This window comes from Onychomys torridus, chromosome X, assembly GCF_903995425.1.
Source record: "Onychomys torridus chromosome X, mOncTor1.1, whole genome shotgun sequence".
NCBI classification, from domain to species: Eukaryota; Metazoa; Chordata; class Mammalia; order Rodentia; family Cricetidae; genus Onychomys; species Onychomys torridus.
The window spans coordinates 1,420,462-1,436,647 of record NC_050466.1 but is presented as its reverse complement, the minus strand read 5'-3'; the positions used below and the strand labels follow the sequence as shown (position 1 = coordinate 1,436,647).

The window sequence follows — 16,186 nt, the reverse complement described above, 5'->3', positions numbered from 1 at the left end:
AGGGAATCCACAAAAATGAAGAGACATGGTAAAGGGGAAAGAAAAATACTATCATTTGGCCCAAAGGAATTAGTTAAAGGAAGAATAGATGGTTTCAACTTCTACTTTACTGATGGCCTTCTCCACATCCACACATTTCCTGGCACCCACCCATTAATGCAGATGAAAGGGTTTATAATTACCGAAGGATGGTGTGCAAAGTGGAGCTTCTGTCCTTGAATCAGACAGTATCTAAGCTTCCATCTCTTGAAGGAGTTACAGTTCTTTAGCAGGGGCCCTTCCTTCAGTATTCTCTGAAAGACACAAGCATAGCAGCAGATAGGTTAGATGAACTTCTGAGAGCGTTCATTTGTTCTCTGAAACGGGAAAATTACTTCTCTGGAAAACTCTATCTCTGTTACATAGCTGATGAATAATGACCTGCAGGCCAGGCAAGAACACAAGGAAATTAGTTCCACCAGAAAAAGCATTGGTTTCCTTTCTATGAAACGCTCACAGTGACAAATCCTTCAAGTTTCTTAGGATATATTGCTCAAAAACATCTCCATTTGTAGTAAGGGTGAGAGAAAAACATGCATGTATAAATATAAAAATGACAATCCCGAGACAGTACAGGTAGCAATGGAAGCGGCTGAGTTCACTAACGGCAGATTTTCCCAAACTGTCAAGGTTGTAGCCCTAGATATAACCTTCCGATCAGCTCTTTTAGACGATTATTAGAATATTAAGTTGGATTATGTCTCTTCACTGCTCACAAGTGTCCAATAGCTTCTTAATATTTTTAGAACCAAATATAAATTCCTTATCAAGGCCTTCAGGGGATTCATGAACTGATGACGGAGCAAGCATAAAAAGGACTCCAAAAGACAATGACCTTCTGATTACTTTCTTTATTTAGCGCATGGTCTGGCCAATGGTTTTTCCAGTTATTGCACAACAGACTGATCCTACCGGATACAGGGACTACTTATCATTTTCACCACTGAAGACATTCTTGGTTATGTTATAGAAAACAAGCCAACATAAAGACTGAATAAGTACTCCCCCACACTAACCTGGAACCAAACCCATACTTATTAGACAAAGAGTCAGACAATGAAATTTGCCAAATCAAGGCTCTTTTTCTTTTTTTCCTGTGAAGTCTCCATCATCTAAATCAGAATTAACTATTAAGTGGCCAAAGAAGTGTATTGTTTAGCCTTTAGTATATCTTAAATATTTTAATTTGTAATGTTTAAAAGACACATTTCCAGAAAGAAATGAAGTTACCGATTTCTTTTATTTATTTGTTTTTTAAGCAGACTATATAGGCAAAGTGGGCTTATGTTCTTGCATGGTAACACTTAGCTGGAACCAGGTAGCAGTTGCCACCTTTAGATGGAGCATGTGACTACATCAAATATTTGAATTTGAGACTCCAAACAAGTATTGGGAGGGTATATTGCTCAGGGGTAGAGTGCTTGTGCCACATGTGCAAGCCCCTGTGTTCAATCCCTAGTATTATGATTAATTAATTAGTTAATTAATAGAGAAAACAAAAATGGGGGAGAATGAATAAGAACAAAGTACAATCACATATAAATGAAAAGATCATAATGAAACCCGTACTTTTGTATGTTAACTTAAATATTAATTTAAAAAACCCAATTATCCAGGAACTGGAAACAGACCATTGTGAGAAGATGTATTAAGGGTGGGGGGGATATCAAAGTATAAAAAAATTGAAGTAGAGAGGGGAAATAGAGGGAAAGAAGACGTTCAAGCACCAAGTGGGTAGAGGGCAGGAAAAGGATGAGGTTGTAGAAGGCTAAACTAAAATGAAGGATACATAGAAAAGCTATATGGAAAGCCAAGAGCTTCAAACCCAAGAAAAAGTTTTAATTGGGAGTTAGTAGAACATGGGCAACACGAAAGGAAAGAAAGAAGGGGAGATTTTCTTGAGGTTCAAAGTTTGAATGTGGATAGAGGAATTGGGGGTAGAAGGGGGTAAACTAAGGATATCTGAAGAAACTTTATAGAAACTCACCAGTTTGTAAGTTCATTAAAAACATAATATACAAAAGGAGATTAAGCCAAAGTAACCTGCATGGGTAGAAAATGGTGCCTCCAGAGGGCCTGGGTTATTAAATGAAAACCTCAGTGCTGGGCACTGAATACTGGCCTCCATGTTATTCGTCAAGGAGGCTCCAGAGGCACTCTAAACAGAATCAACTACTGTCCTTATTCTTGGTTGCCCACCATGATTAGATGCTAAGACCCTATTGCTGAAGACATCATTCACTTATAGAGAAATCAACCTCAAGTGGCCAGGAAATGTGCTTTTACTCTCACTGGTGTTAGAAGGAACCATGAAAGCTGCTGGGGGAGAAAGGACATCACTAGTCTAATCCAGCACTAGCTTCTGCATACTATAATACTGACCTGCATGACAAGATATGTCCACTGGTACAGTAGTGGCATTAAGGTTACAGAGCTAACCAATCATTTTCTGATTACACTTGAGGCCTGCTCCACAGGAGGGAATTCACACGTGGTACTGTAAATCTATTGGATATTTTACCGTCCCCTATTTTTAGTTTAAAGACCTGTAACTGAGACTACCGGGTATCTAAATGTGGTGATATTGTGTCCCCCAATATATTGTGTACCCTAATAAACTTATCTGGGGTCAGAGAAGAGAACAGCTACTTTAATTCTTAAACATAGAAGCCAGAAAATGGTGGCACACATGCCTTTAATCCTAGCATTCTGGAGGTAGAGATCCTTGTGGATCTCTGTGAGTTCAAAGCCACACTGGAAACAGCCAGTCATGGTGACACATACCTTTAATCTCAGGAAATGATGGCAAGAAGCAGAAAGGTATATAAAGCATGAGGATCAGGAACTAGAGCCTTTTTAAGCTTTTAGGCTTTTAGCAACAGTTTAGTTGAGATCCATTCAGATGAGGACACAGAGGCTTCCAGTTTGAGGAAACAAGATCAGTTGAGGAATTAATAAAATGAGGTAGCTGTGGCTTGTTCTGTTTCTCTGATCTTTCAGCATTCACCCCAAAGGCTCCCGGGTTTGATTTTATTGATAAGACCTTTTAGAAATTCGTGCTACATCTAAATGTCTACTTTCTCTTCTGAAAGGTACCCTCACTTAAAAAAATGGGCTAGTAAACCAAGATTTTTTTTTTTTACTGTGTAACCTGGGCATATAATATCCCAAGAGGGTTCATGTTTTAGTTCAGGCGTTTCTCAGCTATTTTATGGTATTACTATAAGCAAAAAGAAAAATAATCATATTCTCAAATTCCTATTTTATCTATCTCTAGACCACATCTTTTCCCTCTGCACACTATTCCAAATACAATGGTTACTCCAGGGCCTATGTGTGCTGGAAACTGGATTTGGCTCCTCCGGAAGAGCATAAAGTACTCTTAAATGTGGGCCATCTCTCCAGCTTGACCCATTCTTAATAACCTAACTTGCAACCCCAACTTGGGAGACTCCAGCCAAACCCCACTAATAAGGAGACATTAGAGCTAGCAAGTCTATGTAGGTATAAAGTTTATGCATGTCACTATTAGTTATATATCATATATATCACTATAAATTATAAACCAGAAATGGATTCTGATGAGTTAAGATGTATAGTGTAGTCCTATTCAGCAAGCATGAAGAAAGTACTTTAAAATTTACATATACATATCCAAAGTACCAACAACATCAAATAGTAAGGATGTGCAGTAATAAGAACTCTTCCTTCATTTTTGCTAGGAATGTAAACAGCTATAGACAATTTGGAAGAAAGTTTGTCAGTTTCTTGTAAAGTCAATGTGTGATCCAGCGCTTGCAATCCTTAGAATATACCTAATGCACTGAAAACTGAAATTGTTGCAAAAATATTCACACAAATGTTTATAGAAGCTTTATTCATAATTGCAAGCCCTAGTATACTATATGAAGTTGAGATTTTTCAATATTAACAGCTAATTGGAAAAAACTTTTTAAGGTTAAAAAAAACAGTTTGCAAGTTATGGCTAGCTGCCAGGCAAAGAGTTTGCAATTTCTGAATGACAGCTTTATCACTTCAGAGGAGGTTACATTGAGTTTAGAGTTCATGTGTAAGAAGTCTATTCATGTAAGACACACATTACCAAGTTGGAGGCAGATAATGTCAATGTAATGTATGTACAGTAGAGATAACGTCGCAATAAGGATTTCTTACTGACTAATTATAGGCTCTATATCATCAACTGTTGAACACATATGAATAAAACCTGAAAGTGTAAGAACTAAAAGTGGCCACAGTGCTTTTCTTTGTAAACTGTTCCCTTTTAGAGAAACTTAACATACTAACCCAATCATTATTTTTTGGTTTTGGGGTTTTTTTTTGGGGGGGGGTCGTTCGAGACAGGGTTTTTCTGTGCAGTTTTGGTGAATGTCTTGGATCTCGCTCTGTAGACCAGACTGACCTCGAACTCACAGAGATCTGCCAGGTTCTACCTCCTGAGTGCTGAGATTAAAGGCATGCACCACTGCCACCGGGCCAATCAGTGTTTTAAAATAAACTTTTTTTTTTAAAGGCAGCCTCGGGATGATAGTTTGAACAGGTAGAAGGAAATTTCAGTGGCTTCCACAAGTCAATGAGATACGGGGCTACCAAACTGAACAAAGGTCTGTGAGGAAATCAGAAGATGCAAACAGACAGGCAAAGAGAGAACTTCCCAGTGCTTCTCAGCCACTGGCCTTTTGCAGACCACACATCTCACTGCCCTCTCTGTGCAGCCATGCACTGTGTTGTCTATAATTTCCAGATAGTAAATCTGAAGGCTTGGACATTCTCCACTACTTTTCTCAACCTGCAATTACAGAATGTTGGTGGACTCTGCTTTTTCTCCCCCTGACAAGAAAAGTAGGAATTCCTGGTTAATTAGTGTGTCTGCAACAGAGTGAACAGGAACCCCACCCAACCCCCTAAAAGACATGACCACAGATAGCTAAGAATTGGGTTGTGTTCTGTGACCGGCCCTGAACAGTCATTAGTAGAACTGAGCTAATGAGCTTCCCCGCAAGGGGCAACTAGCCATCCTTATCATTCTAGAGACATAATGTTCCATGGTGAGCATGAGGAGAGTTCTGCTTTTTTTTAAAAAAGTAACAATCCCAGGGTGACTGAAAGACTAATTAGAATTTATAATCCATGAACTTAATTTTTTGTTACTTCTATTTTTTTATCGAAAATAATTCTTCAACAGTATATTTAAATGATTTATCCAGATATTTTTCTTCTTAAGACACCATTAAATAATTTGGCAGTTTTCCTCTTAAATAATACTCTGCTTTATAAAACTTCGGAGGCCGCAGCATCCTGGGGCTGAAGTCTTTAATCAGAAGAACACATTTGTAAGGTATTTATAATAGGCACTAAGGAATGGGGGGGGGGTACTAAGTAGCCATATTTACAAGAACAACATTGATTTCATAAATGGAGCACTGTCACAATCCTTGTCTAATCTGTCACATTCCTGTTGTGAATATCTATGTTGTAGCAAGTAGGCCGAAGTTAGGGTTAAAGAGGTCCCTGCTCGTACTGAAAAGCCACACCACTCACCATGTGATGCTTCTTAACCTGAGCACACTGCAGACAGGCCTCCTAGTCTGCCCATTGTAACATTAAAACTCAGATAACTCAAGGAAGACTGCAGTGTAGTGGGGATGATTTTGATTGTTAATACATCTATAGTAACACAATTCAATCACCACAGATGCACTGGGTTTCATTCAGCTCCCAAGAGTCCAGGATTCAGAAGCACAGGAAAGCAGGGCCTGTGTACAATGTTCATACAAAATGTCTGTTAAAATTATGGAGCTCTCGTGGAAAAGGTTAGAGTATTGGAAAACTTAGCTTCATTTAATTTTGGATCCTAAATCCATTACTTCCAGAAACTCCCACATATTCTTCAAAGACTCAGCGCATATAAATTAATTGTCAGTACCAATGGAGAGCATTTCTTTTGCTCCATATTTAGAAAACATCTAAAATACCTCAATGGGATCCTGATTACCTACAGGCAATTAACTTCTGCCTGTTGCTTAATTGAGAAAGTGCAAGCACAGCTGTGGCCATGACCTTTTCTTATCTTCCTCCCAAGTCCCCAAAGCTTCTGCTAACTGCTGCGGCTTTTTTTGTGGCTCGTGAGGCTCGGGGGGTGGGGGGAATTATTTACACTTTCCTCACAAAATGAGCCCCTATTACATAGCCAAATTGAAAAGCACACCCGCCCAATCAAACAGCAGGAAAACATCATGACATGCACCAGTACCTGTTAGTAGTTAGTAGCTACTCTTCTGTTCTATTTGCTCGCACTGCTCTTGTGAAGGAGGCTGAGTTGAGTTGAGGGATGATCACTCCCCAAATAAGAACTGGACTCCCACTATGAGGACAGCTTCAGGAGCTATCTCGTTGTCTCCTTCGGTCTCCAAACCCAGAACATCTATTCTCTTTGCTTTGGGGGCGGGGGTAATGGGAAGAAATCCGTTTCTCAACATGGGCCTGCCAGAGTTGATTCAGAGCAACAGTGTTTGATTTAGTTAAAATGCAACTCTGGGTGCTGTAGGCTTTAAGAAAGGCCAGGCCCACTGTTTCTGTGAAAGCTTTACATTCCCCGGGGTCTTGTTGACTTGGCAGGAGTCAGACAGACTGGCTCCAGCACTTACTCGCTGTGTGACCTTGGGCAAATCACTTAACCTCTCTGAGCCTCAATTTTCTTGTCAGTTAGATGAGGATCCCCTGCAGAGCATATATCTGCCACTCAGGGTCCCTTGTCCCCTGTGGATTGTGAGGTTGAGGCTCTATTCATATCAAGTTTGAGATCCATAGCTGGCTCAGTGCTATAGCGGAGGAATGAGAAATAGGAGAAGCACTGCCTGGTTTTTTCAGGAGCTGTAGCACCAAGTTCAGGATAGCTACTGACAAACTAAGATCTGTTGGTCATCCTAGTATTGACAAGGAAGACATGCTGAGAATCATCAGATTTCTATTCTTTGTCAGTAAATTATAGAAAAGCCTAGGACGATGTATTTATTTAGTTTTCCTAAGCAGGTAAAAACTTTAACTAGTCCTTTGCACATCACTCAAAAGATAGTTTATAAACATGTACAAATGTATGCTACACATCTATTCTTATTCTTGGTGTAATCTGTAGTGTTCGGAGTACAGTGTTTCTTGGATTTTTACATTTAATATATCAGGAAGCCCTTACAAGCTCAGTATATACATTGCATCCTCATTTCTTTTCACAGCTGTGTAACATTTCATTGTATAGATAGAAAGTTACTTCTTTATATGGTTTACTGTTGATGGATAGTGGTTTCGGATCTTCTTCCATTAAACAACTCTGAAATAATTCTCTGTATATAAGTGTCATTCCCTGACATGGGAACATCAGTAAGATGAGTATCAAGGACTGGTGACATAAAATAAATCCACTGGGATATTAAAGCTGAAAACTTCGAAGTTTCAGGATAACTAAAAAACGGGAGCAGGAAATCCAGTGACAGGGACAGTGTTAAGTGAGAGCTTGGCCTGTGATTCCATGTCTTCTCGGATCTCTGGCACATCCCTCTCTCCTTTTTTTTTTTTTTAAATTGCTGGAGTTTTCTAAGAAGGGTAAGAATAACTAACTGCTTAAGGGGTGGGGAGGAGGTAAACAATGTGGACCCTGGTTGACAAAGTCCAGAAATTGGTAACGTGGCTTTTGATAATTGGCTTGGGTCTAACAACAACTGGGAAGAACAGAGAACTCAGCCAAAGCCCCCGGCTGTTAATGATTGCTTTGTGCAGAGTACCCTGCACCCTTAACTAAGCCATCTTACTACTGTGGGTTTGTTGACAGGATTGGGATGTGAGTGCTGGTCTACAGAGTTCAAAGTCTGTGCTCTCACCACAGAACTGCCTGCCTTTTAAGTTTCAGAGCTCAGCCTACCCTGTTGGGGGTGAAGAAAATAGGGATCAAAGAAGGGCTGAATCCAAATCAAATAGTAAATGAATGGGAGAACCTGGGCTAGGCTTTAGGGCATGCTAGTTCAGTGGGATTGGGGCTCTTTCACAACTTAGCTCTAAGGTGAATGAGTTTCATATAATCATAGCTACTGCATTTGCTCCGCATTAACAGTACCTCCTATGCCAGGCGGTGGTGGTGCACGCCTTTAATCCCAGCACTCGGGAGGCAGAGCTAGGTGGATCTCTGTGAGTTCGAGGCCAGCCTGGGCTACAGAGTGAGTTCCAGGAAAGGCGCAAACCCTGTCTCGAAAAAAACGAAACAAAAACAAAAACAACAACAACAAAAACCAGAACCTCCTGGGAGATGGGCAGAGTTCTGAGACTCAAGAATGTTAGAGAACTGGAAGATTGTGTAGAAAGGTAGCTTCCTGCAGAAGGTTGGCTTTGCTCTACAAATGCACAGAAGGAAAGATCACTTTAGGAGGAGGAAGATTATTTTTAAGCTGTGGGGAAGCTAAAAGTTTATGATCAGGAAAGACGGGAAAGCAATAATGTGAGAGTTTAGCAGGAGCCCATGGTGCTACAACAGTGCTTGCTTGCTGAAAGGGGCGTTCTGGTGTCATACAAGTCTGTAAGGAAAAATATCAGAATGTTTTGGACCTTGATCTTCAATTTGTCCAGCATCAGAGAGGCCAGAATACAAATTTACTTCTCTGGTACCACGAACTTACACAGGATGACTTCTAACTGCTTTTTCCTTCACCCTTCCACCTGATTATCAGCTTCCACAGATGAAGTTTCTAACATGTTTCTTCTGGCAGGATTCTCTGCCCCAACTTTTCAAACTGTAGGCTGCCATGAGCAAGCCATATGGCCTCTTTATCTCGGCTGTGTCTTCTAAGACCAGTGGATCCTATTGAGACTCATCAGAAGCAGGAGAGATGACAACTTCTCTAAGCTTCAGTTCGACCACTCCCATACCCTTGCTTTACTTGTATCATTTCACTTAAGGTGAAAGGAGAAAGCATCTGATGAAGGGGATGGATAGCTGAGCCTTAAGTTAAGCAACTAGTTCTAAGTCAGAGTGGGTATCATCAAATGTGTGGAAAGGTGCAAAACTACACAGAGAAACCCTGTCTCAAAAAAACAAAACAAAACAAATGTGTGTATTATAGTCATTATGATGGGATTTGGGTGTCAGGCCCAACTTGAGGATCACCAAAAAGAATGGACCAGCAATGCTTGCAAAGGGTGTAGTTAAATTTCTTGAAAAAGATCATGTTCTTTATTTTATTTGTTTATTTATTTGTTTGGTTGGTTTTGGTTTTTCTACACAGGGTAGTTTTTCTCTGTGTAGCTTTGCGCCTTTCCTAGAACTCACTTTGTAGCCCAGGCTGGCCTTGAACTCACAGAGATCCGCCTGGCTCTGCCTCCCGAGTCCTGGGATTAAAGGTGTGAGCCACCACTGCCTGGCTGAAAAGGATCATGTTCTACAAATGATTTCACAAGCAGGGAAGAAAAAAAAAAGAAACAGTCTTTTGGTCAGGTAGCTAATGTGCCATAATTCCCAATTTTTCACGTTTTCAAGTTTTACCTTGTAATAACATGCTAGACCAATTAGGAACTCCCAAATCTAGAGACTTTTGCCTCTATCTAATAGGTATAACAAATATCTAAGACCAAAAGGAACTCTAGCAAATATGTGGTGCATCTGGTTACAACTCAGTCAAACAGCAAAAGAGCAAAGATTCAACTTCTGTTCTGTCTGATTTATCCAATGGTGGCTTTAAATGTCTCTCAGAATCTGGAGGTGCTAAGTCCATGTCGCCTAACCACATGTTCTCGGGAAGGAAATGCTTACTTCTGATCTGGGAAGGATGTGGTATTACTAAAGTGGTTCCATCAGCTACTCAAATGGCAAAGCTGTCCTTCATAAAGTGGTTAGATAATAGAGGATATTTGGATTTCAAAGCAGAGCTCCAGGAGTCCAATCAAAGAGAGGGAAGAGGGATTCTGTGAGCAAGGGGCATCAAGATGATGATGGGGAAACCTGCAGAGACGACCAAACCAAACTAGTGGGAACTCAGGAAAGCTGGATCCATGGCTGTGGACTAGGCCCTCTGCATGGGAGACAGTTGATCTGCTTGGGGGGAGGGGCCTGGCGGTAGAATCAGAATCCATCCCTGGTGCATGAGAGGGCTTTTGGAGCCTACTACCTATGATGGGACACCTCGAGCAGCCTTGAGACAAGGAGAAGGGCTTGGATTTGCCTCTACTGGATGTGCATCCCCCTGGGGGGGAATTGGGGGTCGGTTGGGGAGGAAGGCTGGGGGCCAGGAGGAAGGAAGAGGGGGGGGATCTCTGATTGGTATGTAAAATGAAAAAAAATCTTAATAAAAATCTGTGAAGATTTTCTTAGCCTTAAGGTATGGCACTGAGAATAATTATGAGTAGGGTAGACAGAATCAGGTGTTAAACCAGTTTGAATCTACTTGCTTCTTGTGGCACTGGTAGTCTAGGAAAGGTTAAACTGGTGAATTCTCTAGTGTTGGTGTATAAATGGTTAAATTGGTAGGAGGTGGAGGAGGAAGGAGGGAAGGAGAGAGGGAGAGAGACTGAATTATGAGGGGGATACTTTGTTCTACCTTATCAATTTGAGTGAGAATAGAGTCAAGTTTAAGGGCAGCTCAAGGGTGGGATTGTCTTGGGGTATGGTGCATGAAGATACATAGATGAAAATACGCTCCACTCAACCCCTGAAGCTGTGCATAGTCTTGCTGTCCTTAAGAAGGTTGTCCCTGCATGAACAAAATTGCCTTAGGACAGTTTAGCAGCTCTCCAGATCACTAAACCTGGGGAGAGAAGGGAGGGGAGAGCAATGATTATTAATGCATAAGAGAAAACACTGTTATGGGCCTTGGTTCCACATAAATTACTGACTAGGTAACAAAAGCAAAAATCTCTAGAAAAAGAAGCTGCCAGTCTCAAGCCTCTTGGAGTACCAACTACAACCACAGGGCAATACTAGGAACTGCTCATTTTTGCTGAGCCCTTACCATGGAGAAAGCTTTTGCTAATAATATGTGAGTTATCTCTTGTGACCCTGAAAACAATCCTAAAAGGTAGATGTCATGATAATCCTATTTTATAGATGGGAACACCGAGTCTTAGAAAGATTAAGTAATTTTCTAAAGGATTAATAAATGGGAAAGAAAAAAATCTAAATACCTACTCTTTTTGGAAATGATACTATACTTGAAGTTAATTGATAAGATTGTTGGTATAAATCAAAGGTTGTAGGCTTTGTGTTGCCTTTGTTTTTAGTATTAAAAGCTAAAGTAATTATTATTTAATTTATAAAACATTTTGTAGGCTGATCTTGAGGACCCTTATTTGATTCTGAAGTCAACTTTAAGGGATAAACAAGTCAATAAACACTATTTGCTTTTGTTTTGGGGTGAATGTGACTCATGGAAGTGATATACACAGGGTCACCTGATAAAATGGTACAAACCTCTTTTTCCTTCATCTCCAGATTTTTGTGTACTTTCTGTGTTTGATCATTTTAACGAGCAATTTATAGATCAAAAGCTGACTTCTACTTTCTCACCATTCTGTAATATAATCCTCTGCTATCATTGCTGGTCAGAAGCAGGAGGTACTCAAATGGGCCACCAGCAGATACCCTCTTGGTTAATGAACATATGCCATGCTGGACCCAATGGGGAACTCTTCTGTGATTTCAATGACTCCTCATAACATTTTAAAAAGTAACTTGGTCATGCAACTGATGCACAAAAACATCCCATAAGGATCTTACTGAAAAATAAATATAAATAAAAATATTGGGAGTGCTTGTCTTCCTCTCCCAGGAGCCACTTCTCACAGCTGCTTCTGATGCTTGACCTAAGACTCACTGCTACCCTTTTCACAGTTTATGAAACATTGCGCAAATCTGCAACTTTATAAAAATGTCTCCCTGTGGGCCAACACTTTGTAAAACCACCCTGACTCCTCTCTAGCCAGGCTATATTTAAAAGATTAAGACTGTTCCTAAATGGCCACTGCCTACAGTAATCAAATACTCATTGGTCAGGGCTTAAAGCAAGGCTGATTACCATCTGAATTTTGTGCTAGTCAACTCATGATAGCCTAGTCAAAAACGGTGACTGGAAAAGAACAAATAAAGTAGTAAGAGAGGAAGGAGGAGGGGGAGGGGAAGATGTAACAGGAAACTTAAAGAGTCTTATTAATAAAACTCAAACCCGAGGCCAGTTATTGGGGTGACTGCTGGAAGATCAGAGAAGCAGAACAAGCCACAGCTATTTCACCTTGCTAGTTCCTCAGGTGATCCTGTTTCCTCAGGCTGGAAGCTTCTGAGTCCTCCTCCACATTAATCTCAGCTGAACTGTGTTGCTCCAAAGCTTAACTAACTACATGCTTTTTCTTCTTTAGTTCCTGGTCCTCACGCCTTATATACCTTTTTCTTTCTGCCCCCACTCCCTGGGATTAAAGGCGTGGGTCACCATGCTTAGCTGTTTCTAAAGTGACCTTGAACTCATATCTGGCTAGCTCTGCCTCCCAAGTGCTGGGATTAAAGGTGTGTACCACCGCCGCCCAACTTCTGTTATGGCTTACTCTTCCCATTTTCTAGCCACCATTTTTGGCTTTGTTCTAGTGGCTGTCTGTTCTCTGACCCCAGATATGTTTATTTCGGGGAACACACAATATTTCAGGGAACACAATACCCACCACATTTCCCCCGTTTTTGTCTAAAATTTAAAAAAGCTCATAACTAATACAAGAAAAATCATATCACTGACAGAGCAGGAAAGGAAGGAAGAAGCAAAGCAAAGAAACATGAATAGGACATTTCTATTACAAGGGACGCTTAGGTGGGGGTGGCAGCAAACACCCACAGACTTGTAGAAGATAAGGGATGTTCACTCCCCCACCAATGATGCTTAGGATTCCCACTGGTCCTGGAACAACCTCTACACCATCGTTTGGTTGCTTCTTACATTATATCCTAATCAATGTGTGCAGCTCTCTGTTCCTAGTGGCTGGAGACAAAGCAGCAGCCACTACAAATGGGAAGAGGATTGTTATCAGCCGCAATCTGAAGAGCAATTAGTCTTGAATCTTGTGCACACACAAAATCAACAGTTGGCAATTTTGACCTGACAGAGGGGGAGGGACTTGAATTGGGAACAGGGCTTGAGAAAGGGAGGAGGCAAGGGAGAGTCCAATTTGAAACAGATTCACTAATGGCAATGTGCACAGAAAAAAAAAAAACCAAAAAAACAACAACAACAACAACAACAACAAAAACCCAAAACCTGAAGCACGGAGAAACACAGAGATTCAGCCGTGCCCTTATTGTCCTATTTATCTCTTCATTCGTGTAAATAAGAGGAATGTTGTAGCCAGACTAGCATTTTGAAAGGAACTTGCATAAGGTTATGGAAAATTGGCATTTGATTTATCAAGGCAAGCCAAAATATAACAGAAAAATCCTACACAAAATGCCTTCCTACCAAATTTAAGACTTCGTGCATGGTCCCTTATCCCAGAACACAAATTATGTCAAAACTGAGCAGGTTCATAAGGCAAAGTCAGCATGCAATTCTCTTGGCAAATCACACTATGGGGTATGGCTGAGTTATGTCTGACAGGAATAGTGCCCACAGTGTCACAGCTTACCCAGAGGAGACACTTGAATGTTTGTAAAGCCAAATCGAGTGGGGAAAAAATCCCATCCAGGGAAGACAATGAAAAAAAGAATATTTTCAAGTGTCCAGGAATCCAGTTCTTATCAACTGGCCCTTAAAAGCCATAACTGCTGCGGGAGACACGTGAATATTTTTACATATCCAAGCACATATTTAGGCAAAATAAATTTAGTATAGTAAAAAGGAGTGTAGATTTTGGACTCGGATAAGCATGGATTTGAAACTCTGATCCATCACTTACAGTATTAGGTGTGTGTCCTTGAGAAAGTCATCTAGCTTATAAACCTCAGCAATTTTACCTGTTAAAAGCAATTATAATGACATTCAATTCTAATAAAGATGAAGATAAGACATGACTTTGTGGACAGTGAGAGTAGAAATGCAATTATGTGCTTCTTTCTTCTCTCTGTGATTGTGAAGGTAACACTTCTGGTACTGTGCTCCACGAAGTATCAGTGTTTTGTCCTAAATTTGGGAGTGTAATTTATATATGAACAGCACAGGGTCAGTGGGTCTATAGTAAACCAGAGACCGTGCTACTCTGGGGTCATGTGAACTTAATCCATGGAAGCAGAGACTTTTTACTTTTCACAAGTAGAAAAGAACAAGGATCACTGGGTAAGGAAACCGAGACTACAAATAGAAAACTGAATTGAAGTCTGTAAAGGAATCTGTACCTGCTGTCTACATAAAGACCCCCGTTGGCGGGGAGATGTGAGGTTTCAAGGAAAAGGAGAGCCTCAAACATCAGGAGAACATCTACTTAGGTACAAATATTTAAGGTAAGTGAAAAGGAATGTTAGGCTTGAGAAAGCTGTGTTAGAACAGTTACTGAACACAAGTGCTTGTGTCTCTTCAACTTGAGAACATAGACATTTCAAATCTAATGCTCCGCAGTGTTTGTATTAAAACAAGAAGATACATTTCAAAGCCCTGAAAGGCTGACTGATTTGAAAACATCCTCCTCTGTTGTATTCCTTTACCCATAGCTAGGGGAAACACACACTCAAGAGCTGATAAAATCTGACCAGAGTGGAGCACCACTACCATTTACTCCAAGTATATTCTGATTCCTGGCCAGTTATACAGAAAGAGAGCCGTACCTTTTAAAGCCTAACCTTGAGAACTTAAAACTAGTTCAATGCAGTAAGGGTAGATGTCACAAGGACCATTTTATCGCACAGAAAACTGTTTGAAGAGGAAGGTTTATCTGTGATGTTGCTGGACAGATCCCAGAAGCCTGCATCTACAAAACAACTTCTGACATCTATTTATACTAAATCAAAATAGAACTCTTGGCAGGAATTTTACTCTGTTCTATTTGCAGTGCTAGGGGTTGAACCCAGGGTCTTGTGCTTGATAGGCAGGTGCTCTAGCCCTGAGCTTATGCCCAGGCCCTAAATTCTTTTGTACTCTTCTTTGTCACTCACGTGCTTTGGGGAAATCTAAATGTATGTACAGTTCTACACTAGGAAGTGGTAAATGCATGTTCTTATTTTATTTGTGAGGATTTGGAAGTCTTAAGAGAGTTATAGTGAACTATGCCTTCAAAAATTCATCTTCTCGCTCCCACCAATATGAGATAACAACACGCTTAAGCTATTCCTTACGTTTTTTTTAATTCCTCTTTTTTTATAGTACAGGGATTCGAACCCAGGATCTCAGGCATGTGCAGCAAGTGCTCTACCGCTCAGCTCTATCTCCAACCCTATTCTTTTCTTAAAATTTCCATCATTTTATATTTGCTGCAGATAAAGAGACTGTTCATTCTACTTTGCTCTTAATTTTGCCAGGTACAACTAAAATTCGGCTTTATTAACACAAGGACAGTGCAAAAACAAGATGATTTTTAATATAGAGAGTTAGTGCAGGGAGGACAGGCCTAGTCAATGCTAATGAACTTTCTCTGGCTGTTACAGAAAGAATGCTTACAAGGAAACTCTGCCTACAACCCTCATGGCTCCCTTGAGAGGACAGAACTACTTTGTAACTCACAACTTGATGGGCCTTCTTCTTTCAGGTGTTTCTCACCTGGTGACGTGGTGAGACTCTTGTTCAGACTCATTGGTGACTGAACTGCTCTTTGCTGAATAGTGGCAACTCATATAATTTTTAAAAATGCCAAGAGAAAGAGGAACTGAAAATCTCACATTAACATGTCTTCTAAACAGTGTATTCAGAGATGAGAGAGCATGTTGATTGGTGTCTTGAAACTAGGATGGACACAAGGATATTTTGGATGTGGTGCTGGTTGAGAGAAGACAGTATATTCAAAGAGAGGAGCTGTAGTTAGAAGAAAGCCTGACAGTAAAGATAATATTCAGTGTATAAGACCTTTTACCAATGGAAAAAAGAGTATCAGGCACACATTTGTTTGAAGTCAACATGTTTAATACACTGGTTGGATTTGTTCTTTCAACAGCAAGTAGAATGTCATTTTCATAACTCAATGGATGTATTCAGAG

At 40.4% G+C, this 16,186-nt stretch overlaps 1 protein-coding gene across 1 annotated transcript in view; it reads right to left on the bottom strand.

Annotated features, from left to right (window-relative positions):
* Dgkk (diacylglycerol kinase kappa) overlaps positions 1-16,186 on the bottom strand; it is a 124,762-nt gene that overhangs the window by 75,829 nt on the left and 32,747 nt on the right. Inside the window, exon 2 of the mRNA XM_036174880.1 lies at positions 183-293. Within this exon, the coding sequence (XP_036030773.1) occupies positions 183-293 (111 nt within the window). The remainder of the gene's footprint in view (positions 1-182; positions 294-16,186) is intronic.